Raw genomic sequence first — 16667 nt, forward strand, 5'->3', positions numbered from 1 at the left:
GGGAGAATCACAGTGAAGTTGCGGATCGATAACCCATCGGAATGACAGGAATGAAAATGTGTAGTTTTCAATCGCAGTGATGGAGGATTGGTGGAAAGATGGAATCTGTGTTAATGGAAGAAGCCACAAGGGTCTGTCTCAGTGATGTACATCGTGTCTGTGGGAGAGGGTGGTGAAGTCTTGGCAACTGCTACTCATCAGTCTTGCTGTGGGGGTGTGGGGCTCTGTCTAATGAGGCCTCCGTCTGTCAGAGTCGACCATGGATGTCCTGCCCCTGCAAGCCGGGACACTCCGATATGGAGAGTAAGCTTCTGCCGATGTAGCAAGCTCCCTCTCTCCATGCATCTGATGTACTCAAAGGAACGACATAGACTGACACAGCTTGGCACCAGAGGTGTCGCAGTAGATGCCAGTCTGCGTTGAACACCATTTAACACTGACTCAGGGACTCCAGCTCCAGGCTTTTCCCACTGGGTTTACTACCAAACTCTTCCCCATGAGGGGTAACAGTTACAAGGCAGTGGAGTTTTGAGATCAGAGTTTTCTTGTTCCTGGGTGAGCTGCCAATCATAGCCAACAAGCCCCATCTGCCGAAAGCGACTGGTTGTAAGGCACCAGTAACCCACCTCTGCCCCTTCTCCTGTCAGAAGAAACCCTTCCACCGGGATTAGTGGCTAAACCGCACGTGAAGGCCAAGAGCTGGACAGAGGCTACTCACCACTGGGAGCATTTAATAGATCGCGGCAGCTCATCCGCACTGTCACCCCTCCTCCCTCCCGGTTATAACATTCTTAAGCAACCAAGGGGCACTGTATTATTGACAATGAATCGGTAAATTGGTTTATTATTGTGACATGCACCACTGTAAAATGGAAAATTTTTCTGCATGCGATCCAAGTAGATCATTACATCACATCGGTGCAATGAGGTTGTACAAGGAAAAATGGAACAGAATAGTTCAGGGAAACAGTGTTTCAGTTGCCGAGAAAATGCAGTGCAGGCAGACGATAAGGTAGAAGGCCAAAGGATCATTGGGAGGTCAGCGTTGAGTTTTTTTGGGACTGTGTTCCTAAACTGTAGAATTCAACACCTTAAACTACAGTACTGTGCAGAAGTCTGAGGTGTATATTAGGACTGACACATTTTGTCTTTTATTTTCTAGTTTGCACTTTATCCCGTTGTGATGCGGTTTGAACGGCATCATCTGGATGAAAGGTGCTTTATAAATAAGTCATTATTATTATTATTATTATTATTATTATTATTATTATTATTATTATCATCATCATCATCATCATCATCTTAGCCTAACTTGAGGTACAGGCATAGCCAAGGACACTCATGTCTCAATTGATAGGAGATTTCAGATATTCTCATGTTGTATAGTGTTATGGGTTTTCGAAGATTTACACAAGTATCACCGTGTGTGCCTAATTTATTAATACTATTCTGTAAAGCCTTTAGGATGATACCAGTTATTGATATTACAATTGGGATAAATAATACCCTGTTCGTGTTCCATAGTCTTTCATTTTGCCCTTTCAATTCAACATATTTCTGGTATTGTTTTTTACTAATTTATTTCTGTAAGTTATGTGTGTTTGGAATGGCTATATATATTTAAAAAGTTGCTTTTGCTTGTTTATCCTGTAAAATTACATCCGAACGCAGATCATGTATTATCCTATCTGAAATAATGATGGGACGCAGTATGATAGAAAGGACTCTAACTCTAAAATTGGAAAAGGCTTGTACGTTTAGTAAATTATGGTGTTTTTCATCAGTTGTAGTTTAAGCAATGTTTTTGTGAATGTTGTCCGCCATTTTATTGTGCTTGTACAAGTAATGAGATTCAGTTGAACTACTGCAGGATCTTGTAAAGTCAGATTGTTTGTAGTTTCTCTTATAATTTTCAGCATATATCGTCTTGGACCTATGAGTTGTTCATTCTGTATTATTGATAACTACATGTGTCAACATCCTTGTCCTGTATTGCTACAATGATCCCTTCTGTTTCTGGGAAGAGGTCTCCAACTCTGAGACAGGGGCTCGACACTTCCTTGTCGACATCTAATCGGCTCAGATCGTGTCGATGTCCTCCGTGGGGAGTCAGACTCTTCCATTGGTTAACGTTTTCTACTATTATGATAGTTTCTTTATTTTTATGGGTTATGCTTTCATTTACGTTCAGTGATGTGTACCCCTTATCAGATTTGCATATGCGTGCATGGAGTGCTGAATCCTGCTTGCGTTCTGACAGTGTGTCAATAGAGCTAATTGTGGATTTCAGAAAAGGCGAGCTGAGGGAACACGACACACCAGTCCTCACAGAGGGATCTGATGTGGAAAGAGTGAGCAATTCCAAATTCCTGGCTGTCAGTATCTCCGAGTATCTAACCTGGACCCAATATATCGATGCAGCTACAGAGAAGGCACAACAGTGGCTATATTTCATCAGGAGTTTCCAGCATCACTTGAATATTTCTACAGATGTAACTTGCAGAGCATTGGAACTGGCTGCATCACCGTCTGGTTCACGAGGAACGGAGTAAGGCGCACACTCAACGATTCAGGAGCAACTTCTCCTCTGCCATCTAGTTTCTGACTGGACATTGAACCCATCGATAGTGACTCACTAATCTCTTTTTAAATTTCTATTTCTGCACTACTTATTTAGTTTAATATTTCATATAATTACACAGACATGCACAGCTATATATGTTCAACTTCCAGGCCCTGAAGCCACTTTGCTGCTCAGCCAGATCCACCGTCTGACAGGCCACATGTCTCGCATGGATAACTCCAGGTTACCGAAAGCAGTACTCTACGGAAAACTCTCTCAGGGCAAGAGAGATCGTGGTGCCCCGCGCAGGAGGTACAAGGACCAAATTAAGCAGAGGCTCTCTCAGGTAAATATGGAGGTCAACGAGTGGCAGCCGCTGATCCACGGAAAAGCCAGGAATTTTGAGGAACCCAGAAGAGCGACTGCTGAAAAGAAGAGGGGATGCAAGAAGGATCCAACTACCCAAGCGCCTGCGTCCCAGCTGTCCCTGTGTCCCAGCTGCTCCCGAGTCCACAGATCCAGAATTGGCCCCTACCATCACCAACAATCGTGTCGTCATCTAGTACCACCACCCCCCCTCACTCACTCTCACACACACACACACACACACACACACACACACACACACACACACACACACACACACACACACACACACACACACACACACACACACACACACACACACACACCTATTTGGGAAGAGAACAGGATTTAGGGTATGTTTCATTATCATTAATGCTTGGTGGAACCCCGGAATGTCCATGCCCTCAAACCCTTTTGTTCCCCAGATCTGGAGTACCTGGTGCTGCTGCGTAAACCTTTCCGGCTGCCAAGGGAGTTCCCGGCTGTTATTATCACAGCTGTGTAATAACAACATCCCCCAGTTGTGTGTTATTGTCACAGAGGGGAGATGATTTCCTTCAGAAATCGGTCAGGACTTCCCAAACCACAAAATTTGTATCAACAGTTCCGTGTGAACAGCACTTGCCGTGTGACCGACTGCTTACATTGCCGGTGATCAGCAGGAGCTCAAGAAATTCAGCTCCGATCTGTGCAAAGTCATCCAGGCAGCGAAACGACAATACAGAGATCGTATTCAGGCACAACTCTCCACCAACAACACACACAGCTTATGGCAAGCTCTGCACCCCAATGCAGACTTCAGAGCTAAGTGCAGTGGTGCTGCCAACATCGCTGCCTGTCTCCCAGAGGATCTAAGTCTCTTTACGCTCGGTTCGATATCGCCAACACTGAGACCCCGAGGAGGGCCGACAAAGCGACCTGCACATTGGTCATCTCTGAGGCTGAAGTTCGCAGGTGCTTCCAACGTGTGGACAGTCGCAAGCCTGCGGGACCGGACGGCGTCCCAGGGCGGGTACTCAGGATGCGCGCGACACAACTGGCAGGTGTATTTACGGATATTTTTAATCTCACCCTCTCCTAGTGTAGAGTTCCCTCCTGCTTCAAATCATCCACCATTGTTCCTGTACCTAAAACAACTAAGGCAACATGCCTGAACGTCTGGCGTCCTGTCGCACTCACCTCAATAATAAGCAAATGCTTTGAGAGACTGGTCAAGGACTGCATCTGCAGCTTGTTACCACCCACACTGGACCCCCTACAATTCACCTACCGACACAACCGATCAACAGATGACACGATAGCCACTGCTCTGCACACCTCCTTAAACATCTGCAGAAGAGGGATGCTTATGTGAGAATGATGTTATTAGTCTACAGTTCAGCATTCAATACCATCATTCCCTCCGGGCTTGACAAGAAGCTCAGAGACCTTGGCCTTCACCCTGCCTTGTGCAGCTGGGTCCTGGATTTCCTGTCAGATCACCAGCAGGTGGTAAGAGTGGGCTCCCTCACCTCTGCCCCTCTGACCCTCAACACAGGAGCCCCTCAGCGTTGTGTCCTAAGCCCCGTCCTTTACTCCCTGTATGCGCATGACAGTGTCGCCACACACAGCTCCAATCGGCTAATTAAATTTACTGAGAACACTATATTTATTGGCCAAATCTCAAATAATAACGAGGCAGCCTACACAGAAGAAGTCACCACCCTGACACAGTGGTGACAAGAAAACAACTTCTCCCTCAATGTCGCAAAAAAAAGGAGCTGGATGCAATGTTGCAAAGACAAGAGGAATGGAGATAGGCTAACCCCTGTTGACATCAATGGGTCTGGGGTTGAGAGAGTGAACAGCTTTTAGTTCCTCGGCATTCACATCACTGAGGACCTCACGTGGTCTGTACACATCAATTGTGTTGTTAAAAAAGGCACAACAGCACCTCTTTCACCTCAGATAGAACCAGAGAACCATAGAACATTTGGCCTTTTGGCCCTTCTTGGCTGCCTAGTCCCACTGACCTGCACCTGGACCATATCCCTCCAAACCCCTCTCATCCATATACCTGTCCAAGTTTTTCTTAAATGTCAAAGTGATCCCGCATTCACCTCTTCATCTGGCAGCTAATTCCACACTCCCACCACTCTCTGTGTGAAGAAGCACCTTCCCCAATGTTCCCTTTAAACTTTTCCCCCTTCACCCTTAACCCATGACCTCTGATTTCTTTTCTCCCCTAGCCTCAGTGGAAAAAGTATGCTTGTATTTCCTCTATCTATACCCATCATAATTTTATACACCTCTATCAAATCACCTCTCATTCTCCTACATGCCAGGGAATAAAGTCCTGACCTATTCAAACTTTCCCTGTAACTCAGTTTCTCAAGTCCCGGCAACATCTTTGTAAACCTTCTCTGCACTCTTTCAACCTTATTAATATCCTTCCTGTAATTAGGTGACCAAAACTGTATACAATACTTCAAATTCAGTCTCACCAATGCCTTATACAACCTCACCATTACATACCAACTCTTATACTCAGTACTTTGATTTATAAAGGCCAATGTACGAAAAGCTCTCTTTACGACCCTATCTACTTGTGAAGCCACTTTTAGGGAATTATGTATCTGTACTCCCAGATCCCTCTGTTCTACTGCCCTCCTCAGTGTCCTACCATTTACCTTGTATGTTCTAACTAGGTTTGACCTTCCGAAGTGCAATACCTCACACTTGTCCGCATTAAACTCTATCTGCCATTTTTCAGCCCATTCCTCCAACTGGTCCAAATCCCTCTGCAAGCTTTGAAAACCTTCCTCACTGTCCACTACACCTCCAGTCTTTGTATCATCAGTAAATTTGCTGATCCAATTTGCCACATTCTCATCCAGATCATTGAGATAGATGACAAATAACAATGGACCCAGCACTGATCCCCGTGGCACACCACTAGTCACAGGCCTCCACTCAGAGTAGCAATCCTCCACTACCACTCTCTGGCTTCTTCCATTGAACCAATGTCTAATCCAATTTACTACCTCTCCATGTATACCTAGCGACTGAATCTTCCTAACTCACCTCCCATGCGAGACCTTGCCAAAGGCCTTACTGAAGTCCATGTATACAACATCCACTGCCTTCCCTTCATCCACTTTCCTGGTAACTTCCTCGAAACACTCTAATAGATTGGTTAAACATGAACTAACACGCTCAAAGCCATACTGACTTTTTCTAATAAGTCCCTGTCAATCCAAATACCTGGAGATCCTACCTCTTAGTATTCCTTCCAATAATTTACCTACTACCAATGTCAAACTTACTGGCCTATAATTTCACGGCTTACTTTTTGAGCCTTTATTAAACAACGGAAATACATGAGCTATCCTCCAATCCTCTGGCACCCGATCCGTGGATATCGACATAATATTTATGCCAGGGCCACTGCAATTTCAACATTAGTCTCCTTCAACGTCCGAGGGAATACCCTGTCAGGTCCTGGGGATTTATCTGCTCTGATTTGCCTCAAGACAGCAAGCACCTACTCCTCTTTAATCTGTATAAGTTCCATGACCTCCCGACTTGTTTGCCTTGTTTCCATAGACTCCATTCCAGTTTCCATAGTAAATACAGATGCAAAATACCCATTTAATATCTCTCCCATTTCTTTTGGTTCCATACATAGCCGACCACTCTGATCTTCAAGAGGATCAATTTTACCCCTTATTATCCTTTTGCTCTTAACATACCTGTAGAAGTTCTTAAAATTATCGTTCACCCTGACTGCCAAAGCAACCTCATGTCCTCTTTTAGCCCTCCCGATTTCTTTCTTAAGTATTTTCTTACTCTTATTATACTCCTTTAGCATCTTATTTCCTCCCTGTTGCTATACATGTTATACATCTCTCTTCTTCTTTATCAGAGTTCCAATATCCCCCGATAGCCAAGGCTCCGTATTCTTATTCATTTTGCCTTTAACCCTGACAGGAACATACAAACTCTGCACTCTCAAAATTTCTCCTTTGAAGATCTCCCAATTACCAATCACATCCTTGCCAGAGAACAACCTGTCCCAATCTACGATTTTTAGATCCCTTCTCATTTCTTCAAATTTGGCCCTTTTCAGGTTTAGAATGTCAACCCGAGGACCAGATCTATCTTTATCCATGATCAAGTTGAAACTAATGACGTTATGATCACTGGAACGAAAGTGTTCCCCTACACAGACTTCCGTCACCCGCCCGGACACATTTCCTAATAGGAGATCTAATATTGCATCCTCCCTAGTTGGTACATCTATATATTGATTTAGAAAACTTTCCTGAACACATTTTACAAACTCTAACCCATCTAGACGTTTAACAGTATGGGAGTCCCAATCAATGTGTGGAAAATTAAAATCCTCTACAATCACAAATTTCTGTCTCCTGCAGTTGTCTGTTATCTCTTTGCAGATTTGCTCCTCCAATTCTCGCTGACTATTCGGTAGTCCATAATACAACCCTATTAATGTGGTCATATCTTCCTGTTTCTCAGCTCCACCCATATGGCCTCAGTAGACAAGCCATCTAATCTGTCCTGCCGAAGCACTGCTGTAATATTTTCCCTGACTAGCAAAGCCACCACCCACCCTTCATCCCTCTGTCTCTATCACGTCTGAAACATTGGAACCCTGGAACACTGAGCTGCCAGTCCTGCCCCTCCTGTAGCCAAGTTTCAGTAATGGCTATGATGTCGTAATTCCACGTGTCAATCCAGGCCCTCAGCTCGTCTGCCTTTCCCACAATACTCCACGCTTTGAAATATACACACCTCAGAGGATTATTACCAGCACACACAACCTTGCTATTTGTGACTTTGCATGAACTACCAACATCATTTATTTTTACCCCCGTTCCACTATCTACTCTGGCACTCTGGTTCCCATCTAGTTTAAACCCTCCCCAATAAAACTAGCAAACCTCCCTGCAAGTATATTGGTACCCTTGTAGTTCAGGTGTAACCCGTCTCTCTTGTACAGGTCCCACCTGCCCCTGAAGAGGTCCCGATGATCTAGAAATCTGAAACCCTGCCCCCTACACCAGTTTCTCAGCCAAGTGTTTATCTGCCAGAGTATCGCACTCTTACCCTCACTGGCACGTGGCACAGGCAGCAATCCGGAGATTACTACCCTCTATGTCCTGTTTTTCAACTTCCTACCAAGCTCTCTGTACTCACTCTTCAGGACATCCTGACTCTTTCTACCTATGTCATTGGTACCGATGTGTACCACGACATCTGGCTGATCACCCTCCCACCTCAGAATGCTGTGCAGGCGATCAGAGACATCCCTGACCATGGCACCCGGGAAGCAACAAACCATCCGGGAGTCTTTGTCACAACCACAGTATCTCCTGTCTGAACCCCTGACTATGGAGTCCCCTATCACGACCGCTCTCCTCTTCCTCCTCCCTCCGTTCTGCACTGCAGAACCAGACTCAGTGCCAGAGATCCGGCTGCCGCAGCTTGTCCCAGGTAAGCCATTCCCCCCCCCCCCCAACAGTATCCAAATTGGTATACCTATTTTGGAGGGGAATGGCCACAGAAGAACCCTGCATTAACTGCCCTATCCCCTTCACTCGCCTGACGGTAACCCAATTACCTGTGCCCTGTTTCTTAGGTGTAACTACCTCCCGGAAGCTACTATCTATAAACTGCTCAGTCTCCCGAATGATCCGGAGGTCATCCAGCTCCTGCTCCAGTTCCCTAATGCGGTCTGTTAGGAGCTGCAGCTGGATGCACTTCTTGCAGGTATCGTTGTCAGGGAGACTGGATGTCTCCCTGACTTCCCACATCCTGCAAGAGGAGCATTCCAACATCCTGCCTGGCATATTCTCTAGTCTGAACAAAAAAAAAGGAAAAAATAGAAAATCAGATGTTTGAGAAAGTTTGAGATGGGCCCCTAAATGCTAACGATTTTATATAGGGGCACAACTTTGTGCATCCTGACTGGCTGCATCACTGCCTGGTATGGGAACTGTACTTCGCTCAATCGCAGGACTCTGCAGAGAGTGGTGCGGACAGCCCAGTGCATCTGTAGATGTGAACTTGCTACTACTAAGGTCATTTCAGAGATAGGGGGTAAAAAGTGCCCGAAGGATCATTCTGGACCCAAGTCTCACCAAGCACAAACTGTTCCAGCTGCTACCATCCGGTAAATGGTACCGCAGCGTAAAAGCCAGGACCAACAGGCTCCGGGACAGCTTCTTCCACCAGGCCATCAGACTGATTAATTCACGCTGATACAATTCTATTTCCACAATTGTATACATAAATACAGACTCACTGCACACACTTTACTGTAATCGTGCTGCTGGCGCAGAAAAACAATTTTCTGGACGTGTGTCCATGATATTAACCCTGATCCTGAAAATTTTTATCTGGCTGTTGTCTCATTTTTTTAGATCTGTTATTCATCATCCTCATACTGTCCTCGTTCATATCAATCCAAGTGCGCTCCAGTGCACACGGGGTTTTCCAGAATTTGCTATTTAAGTTCTTAGTTTTTTTGCATATTTTCCAGATCTGCTTCAGACCAGGGTATTTTACCAAAATTATACGTCAATATGGGCACAGTGAGTGTTTACTACTTCGTTATATTTTTACTGTTCAGCTCTGTTTGGCAGATTTTCTTGATCCTTGATGTAAATTCAAAGTTTGTTCAGCCTTGAAGTAAATTCAGATTTTCTTCAGCCTTGAAGTAAATTTTATTGGAAGGTTTTCCTTTATCATACTATTATCTATTTTCTTTGCTTATTGATATCCTAAATATCCATTTCATATTCTGTTGCATTGCATCCCGATGCTCTGTTTGATATTCTACTGGCTCTATTGCACCTTTCTTTATGTTTAATCATGTTCTGTACTTTCCTAGTCTAAAGTTCATGCTAATATATTTGGAAATTAGTTCCAGTATTTGAATTGTTTGTTTCAGCTTTACTGATGCAAGAGCAAATAATTTCAAATCATCAATGTATAGCTGTGTCAAGGTATAATTCGTAATTTTTTTCTGATTAGATACCTGATTTTTATCTGTTTCAGTAAATTATGAGTGGGCTTAAAGCTAGACAAAACCATAGTGGGCATTGTGAGTCGCTCTGGAAAATCCCTCCATTTATTTTGATAGTGGTCGTTGTTCCTCTGTGGTTGTTAATAGGACGATTATTTTACGCGAATGCTTCGTCAGTTGTAGAAATTTCACAAGCATTGTTTGAATTTTATATATATTTGGAACTTCTTTTAAACACACGAGGAACAGAATCACATGTTTTTTTTCTGATTGACAATATAACACTGAAAGTTTTCTGCTTTCCACAGCGTTTGAAATGGAATTACATAATCTGTTATCTGTTGTTCAAACCCGATCGGTATTCTGTCTGCTCTCCTGTGAGTATATTGTGGTTATCTAAGTTGTTATCTGAGTTGTTATTAGTTACGAGATATACGATGCTATAATTTTAGATATAAAATTGTCTTACTATTATTAAGAGCCAATAATAACATAGTAGGTGACCATTTAGTAGTCTTATAAATGCAGAATAAAGCTGTCGTTGAGGCTGGTGGTACATACCTTCAGCCTTTTATATGTTCTGCCCCATGGGAGTATGACAGAGAGGATGTATGAGGTGGTTTGGGTTCAGTAGCAAGGCTTTGGGTCGGGTTTGTGTCTTGCCAGGTTGATTGAGTTCCTCCAGGAGGTGACAAAGGTGATGGATGAAGTTACACATGGATATTGTCTACTTGTATATTGGTAGAGTGTTTGGCAAGGTCCCACATGGGAGGCTCATACAGAATATTAACATGCTTGAGAACTGTGGGGAACTGTCCTGGCTGCCAGGGACACAAACTGGGAGAAATGTCTTGGCTGGCGGGTGGTGAATCAGTGAAATTATTGTCATAGACGGCTGAGGAAGACACTTCATTGGATATATTTAAAATGCAGGTCGATATGTTCCTGATTAGGAAGAGCGTCGACGTTTACTGGGATAATGGGGTAGAGAGGAATTGAAGAGCAAATTCACTGAGCCGAATGGCTAAATTCTCCTCCTAGGTGTTATGGTTTTAGGGAGCATCTGGAGTATTGTGTTCACTTCTGATTGTCCAGCTCTTGGAAGGATTGGAGAGGGTGCAGAACAGGTTCATCAGGATGTTGCCTGGGTTCGGTGGCATGTGCTACAAGTAGAAGTTTGATAAACTTGGTTTGTTTATTCTGGAGTTAGAATAGAGATCTGACTGAGGTGTACAAGTTTGAGAGATATGAGTCTGGGTCGACAGCCTGTATTTTGTTTGTTTTTTTATACATATGACTGGTGTCTGGTACCAGAGGGCATTTGGTTAAGGTGAGATGGGGTAAATTTACAGCAATTGTGGGTAGTTTTTTAACAGAGTTCTGGGTGCCTGGAATTTACTGTCTCGGTCAACATGGCTTTGTGAAGGGAAGGTCGTGCCTCACGAGACTAATTGAGTTTTTTGAAGAGGTAACAAAAAGCAATTGATGAAGGTACGGTAGTAGATGTGGACTACATGGATTTTAGCAAGGCATTTGACAAGGTCCCTCACGAGAGACTCATCCAGAAAATCATGAGGCACGGGATAAGTGGAACCTTGGCTGTTTGGATAAATAATTGGCTTACAGGAAGAAAGCAGAGGGTAGTAGTGGAAGGAAAGTATTCTGCCTGGAGGTCGGTGAATAGTGGAGTGCCGCAGGGATCTGTCCTGGGACCCCTGCTATTTGTGATTTTTATAAATGACCTGGATGTAGAGGTGGAAGAATGGGTGAGTAAATTTGTGGATGACATGAAGATTGGAGGAGTTGTGGATGGAGCTGTAGGTTGTTGAAGGTTACAAGAGGATATAGACAGGGTGCAGATTTGGGCAGAAAAGTGGCAGATGGGGTTCAATCCGGATAAGTGTGAGGTGACGCATTTTGGAAGGGCAAACCAGAATGTTGAGTACAAGTTTAATCGTTGGTTACTTAAGAGTGTGGATGAACAGAGGGACCTTTGGGTTCAAATCCATACATCCCTTAAAGTCGCTGCACGGGTTGATAGGATAGTTAAGAACTCCTATGGGATGCTAGGCTTCATTAATAGGGGGATTGAGTTCAAGAGTAGAGAGGCCAAGTTGCAAATCTACAAATCTCTGGTGAGACCGCACTTAGAGTATTGTGTTCAATTCCAGTCACCTCATTATAGGAAGGATGTGGAAGCTATGGAGAGGGTGCAGAGGAGATTTACCAGGATGTTATCTGCTTTGGAGAACAGGTCAAGTGAAGCAAGGTTAGCAGAGCTGGGACTTTTCTCTTTGGAGCGTAGAAGGATGAGAGGGCACTTGATAGAGGTCTAAAAAATTATGAGAGGCATAGATAGGGTGGATTGCAAGTACCTGTTTCCCAGGGCACCAATAGCAAACACTAGAGGGCATATGTACAAAGTTAAGGGAGGGAAGTTTAGGGGAGACATCAGGGGTAAGTTTTTTACAAAGGGTTGTGGGTGCCTGGAACAACTTGCCAGGGATGGTGGTGGAGGCTAAAACATTAAGGGTATTTAAGAACCTCTTGGACAGGCACATGGATGAAAGAAAAATAGAGGGTCACGGGGTAGTGTGGGTTTAGTACTCTTGTTAAAGGAATACATGGGTCAGCACAACATCCAGGGCGGAAGAGCCTGTACTGTGCTGTAGTATTCTAGTGTCTAGAGTCTAGTGACTAGGGTCATGTCGGAGGCAACTATGTTATAGATGCTCCTAGTTATACATAAATGTACAGTAAATGCAAGGAAATGGTCAATAATATAAGAGAGGATACCAAAGTATTTTTTTTCTTTCCCGGATATATAAAGAGTGAAAAAAGGGAGAGGGTCGATATTGGATCACTAGAAACTGCTGCTGTAGATGCAGTAACGGGTGAAAAGGAAATGCCAGACAAACTCTGTGTAAGTCACTGGCAGAATTCCAAAAGGTAAAGAACATCAGCAAACAGAATTGCGTGTAGTGCTATTACAAAGGAAAAGGGGCTTGGAAGATGAAAGGTCTGAAGATAGAAAAGTCACCTGGACTGGGTCATACAGTGTATCAGGAGCCTGCCTAGGGTGTGTTGGGATTCCCAGAGCGTTAGGACCTGGAGTGAAGGCTTCAGCAGAACCAACAGCTGGATTAATAGAAAAATATATCGTAGAATATTCAGGCTGCAAAGAGAGATTCGTTGAATTGTTACTTGAATCCAAAGATCAGCGAATGATTAATGGCGAATTTTGATTCCCAGGTTTTGCCAAGTCACAGACTAACACTTGAGATGTGGTTTGAACTGTGCATTTCATCACTCACCGATCAGCTGAGTGGGTAATTCCGATAAACCTTGGCCGATGTTCATGTATTCCTGTGGATCAGGACCTGTTTAAATATTTTTTAAAAAATCCATGGAAACAGAGCTAAAATAATTAAAATAACTAAAATGTTTATCTCAATGTGTCTTTGTGTTCAGTGCGTGGTTTTAACATACCGTGTTCCTGTATTTCCCTCAGTATTCTGTCCAACTTCGGTAACTCAGTCCTCCACATCAGAAAGGATTCCCACATCGCCCTCCGGGCCCGGGAGCCTTTGCCATTCACCAAACTGAGGAAGAGTCTGGAACTCTCTGTCCGGTTTCCCTTCTCTGTCAGTTCAGTGACTTTCTACAAAAGGAAACAATGGACTTATTGTGGAGCAGACAGACAGACATGGAGAATGTACAGGAAAGTATCTGTTCATGGCCCCAGTAGCTTCAGAACAGATGCAGTCACTGGGCTGTTGCCTCATCCTCTCTGGGTTCAGTCATTAACAGAGAAACAGTAACTGAAGGAAATTCTAAATCAATAGTGTGTAAGAATAATGATTTACTGACACCCTACAGTAGATGCAATGTGATTAATTTCCTCGATCTGTTAATGTGCAGCATTACATCAACAAGATGTGACAACAAGAACGGAAGAGAGGGGGGAGAGAGAGAGCAAAAACAAATGGATGGCGGGCATCACTGAATCGTGGCTGACAAAAGTTTATAGTTGGATGCTTAAATCCAAGGATAAATATTGAATCGAAAGGATACGCGGGTAGTTGAAAGTGTTGGGTCGAAGCTGCTGTCATTAAAAATGAAAAGTCCTGAGAAAGAGGTGATGTCGGATTAGACGATGTGGATGTTAAGAAACTGTGTAGGTAAAATGACCCTGATTGAAATTATATACAGGCATGTTAACAGTAGCCAGGATGTGGGCTACAAATTACAACGGGGGAGAGGAGAGGCATGGAAAAAGGTCAATGCTAAAATTGTCACGGGGAGTTTCAGTATGCAGGTAGCTTTGGAAAATCAGGTCGGTGCTGAATCCCAAGTGAGGGAATTTATCAAATGCCGATGAGATGGCTTTTGAGAAAAGCCTATGGTTGACCCCACTATAGGAAAGGCGGATCTGGATTCTGTGTTGTGTATTGAATCAGATTTGATTAGGGAGCTTCAGCTAAATAAACCCTTAAGAGGCAGTGATCATAAAATGGCAGAACTCAGTCAGCAGGTTGAAAGGGAGAAAGTAAAGTTAGAGGTATCAGTGCTACAGTAGAATAAAGGAATTACCTCGGCATGAGAGAGGAGCTGGGCAATAATAAATTCGAAAATGACACTAACAGGGACAATGGCAGAGCAGGAATGGCTGAAGTTTCTCGGAGGACAAACAATCAGAATGATGAAGAATTATTCTAAAGGGAGGATGATCAACCGTGGCTGACGAGGTAGTCAAAGCAGCACAAAAGCAAAGGAGAGGGCACAGAATATTACAAAATATAGTAGAAAGCTGGAGGACTGGGATGTTTCTACAAACCAACAGAAGGCAATTCAAAAGCCGTAAATAGAGAAGATATGAAATAGGAAGGCAGGCTAGAGAATGATGTAAAATAGCTTACCAAAACGTTCGTCTGATATATGAAGATTGAAAGAGAGGAGAGTGGATATTGGACCACCGGAAAATGACAGTGGAGAGGTGCTGTCAGGGGACAAGGAAATGCCGGAAGGTATTGGTCGGCATTTTGCGTCAGTCCTCACTGTAAAAACATTAGAACGTGCCAGATATTTGAGAGTGTCAGGTGGCAGAAGTGAGTGTATTTGCAATTATTGCGGAGAAGGCGCTTGGTAAGCTGAAAGTTCTGAAGATAGATGAGTCCAGATCAACTCACCCGATTGCTTCTGAAGGAGGAGGCTGAAGAGATTGTGGAGACATTAGTAATGATCGCTGAAGAATCACTAGATTTTGGAATGGTTCCGGAAGACTGATCATTTTAAACTATAGGCCAGTTAGTCTGATCAGCGTTTGGGAAGATGTCAGCAGTCAATAATTGAGGATAAGGTTTCGGGGTATTTGGACGCACATGATAAGAAAAAGGCCAACATCCATGGAAGGGAATCCTGCCTGAGAGAACTGTTGGAATTTTTTGAGAGAACAGCATGCTGGGTCGACAATGGAGAGTCAGTGCAAGTTGTTTACTTGGACTTCCCGAGGACCTTTGACCAGGTGTCCCACATAGACCGATGAAAAAATGGACACATCAGTGGCAATTGGAATGTAGTATAGTGAGGTACATGGCCATTTACTTTAGCAGAAATAATGAAGACGTAGACTATTTTTGAATCTGGGAGAAAATTCAGAAATCGGAATTGTAAAGAGTCTCTGGAGACCTGGTGCAGGATTCCGTGCAGTTTGAGTCAGTGTTCGGAAAGGCAAATACAATGTCAGCATTCATTTCGAGAGGATCAGAATATAAGAACAAGCACTGGCCAGACTGCACTCGCATATTTTGATCTCCTGATCAGAGAAAATATGTGATGGCGTTGTGAAAAATCCAGAGAGGAATCTAAACTAACAGAACCTGTGATTTTAAACCAGTTTTTGATGGGAATGGATCCTGGATGCACCTGTAATAGCTGGAGTGTGCAAGGAGGAGGGGGAATCTAATTGTAACCTGTGGAATATCGAAAGGCATTGAGAGGATGTGGAGATGATGTTTATAAGTGGGGGAGTCTAGAACCAGACGGAACAGCCTCAGATTAGAGGGACGTCCATTTAGAACAGAAATGAGGAGATTATTTAGCTGAGGAGCAGTGAATCTGTAGAATTCATTGGCACTGACAGCTGCGGAGACCAGGTCATTGGGTATATTTAAAACAGAGGCTGGTACCTTCTTGACTAGTCTGGTCAGCAAAGTTGAGAGGGATCGTAAATCACCCATGATGTAATGGCGGAGCAGAATCGATGGGCCTAATGGCCAATTGTGCTCTGATGCCTTATGGTCTCATGATGTATAAAGACAAAAGAAGATTAAGAAATGTCAGTGCGGCTATCTTATAATGGAGATGGTTACTGCCTGGCACTCATACCGTAAAATGCTGATCACTTCCTGAATGCAGGCATGGGCTTCCTGATTAACTGAGGAATTATGAATTAAACATTGAATAGTCTTCAAGCAACATACACCTATGATGGAATTAAGGTAACTGAATATGGATGGACTTAGGACATTGCTCTGAGAAATAAGAGAGGCAGCGTTTAAGGGTAAGCACAACATTGTGGGCCGAAGGGTCTGTACTGTGCTGTACTATTCTATGTTCTATGTTCTCTGTCCCGGATTTGAATGATTGATCTTCTGGAAGAGATATCAGTAGGGAATAATGGACAACAATTATGAAATAATCAGCATA

The 16667-nt window shown here is 43.6% G+C and overlaps 1 protein-coding gene across 1 annotated transcript in view; it reads right to left on the reverse strand.

Annotated features, from left to right (window-relative positions):
- The window catches only part of LOC140722501 (NACHT, LRR and PYD domains-containing protein 12-like), a 129790-nt gene that overhangs the window by 110726 nt on the left and 2397 nt on the right, over positions 1–16667 (reverse strand). Inside the window, exons 2-3 of the mRNA XM_073037223.1 lie at positions 13449–13620; positions 13274–13339 (exon numbers count right to left, since the gene is read on the reverse strand). Coding sequence (XP_072893324.1) covers positions 13274–13339; positions 13449–13620 — 238 coding nt within the window. The remainder of the gene's footprint in view (positions 1–13273; positions 13340–13448; positions 13621–16667) is intronic.

Source organism: Hemitrygon akajei, unplaced genomic scaffold (genome assembly GCF_048418815.1).
Source record: "Hemitrygon akajei unplaced genomic scaffold, sHemAka1.3 Scf000078, whole genome shotgun sequence".
NCBI lineage: Eukaryota > Metazoa > Chordata > Chondrichthyes > Myliobatiformes > Dasyatidae > Hemitrygon > Hemitrygon akajei.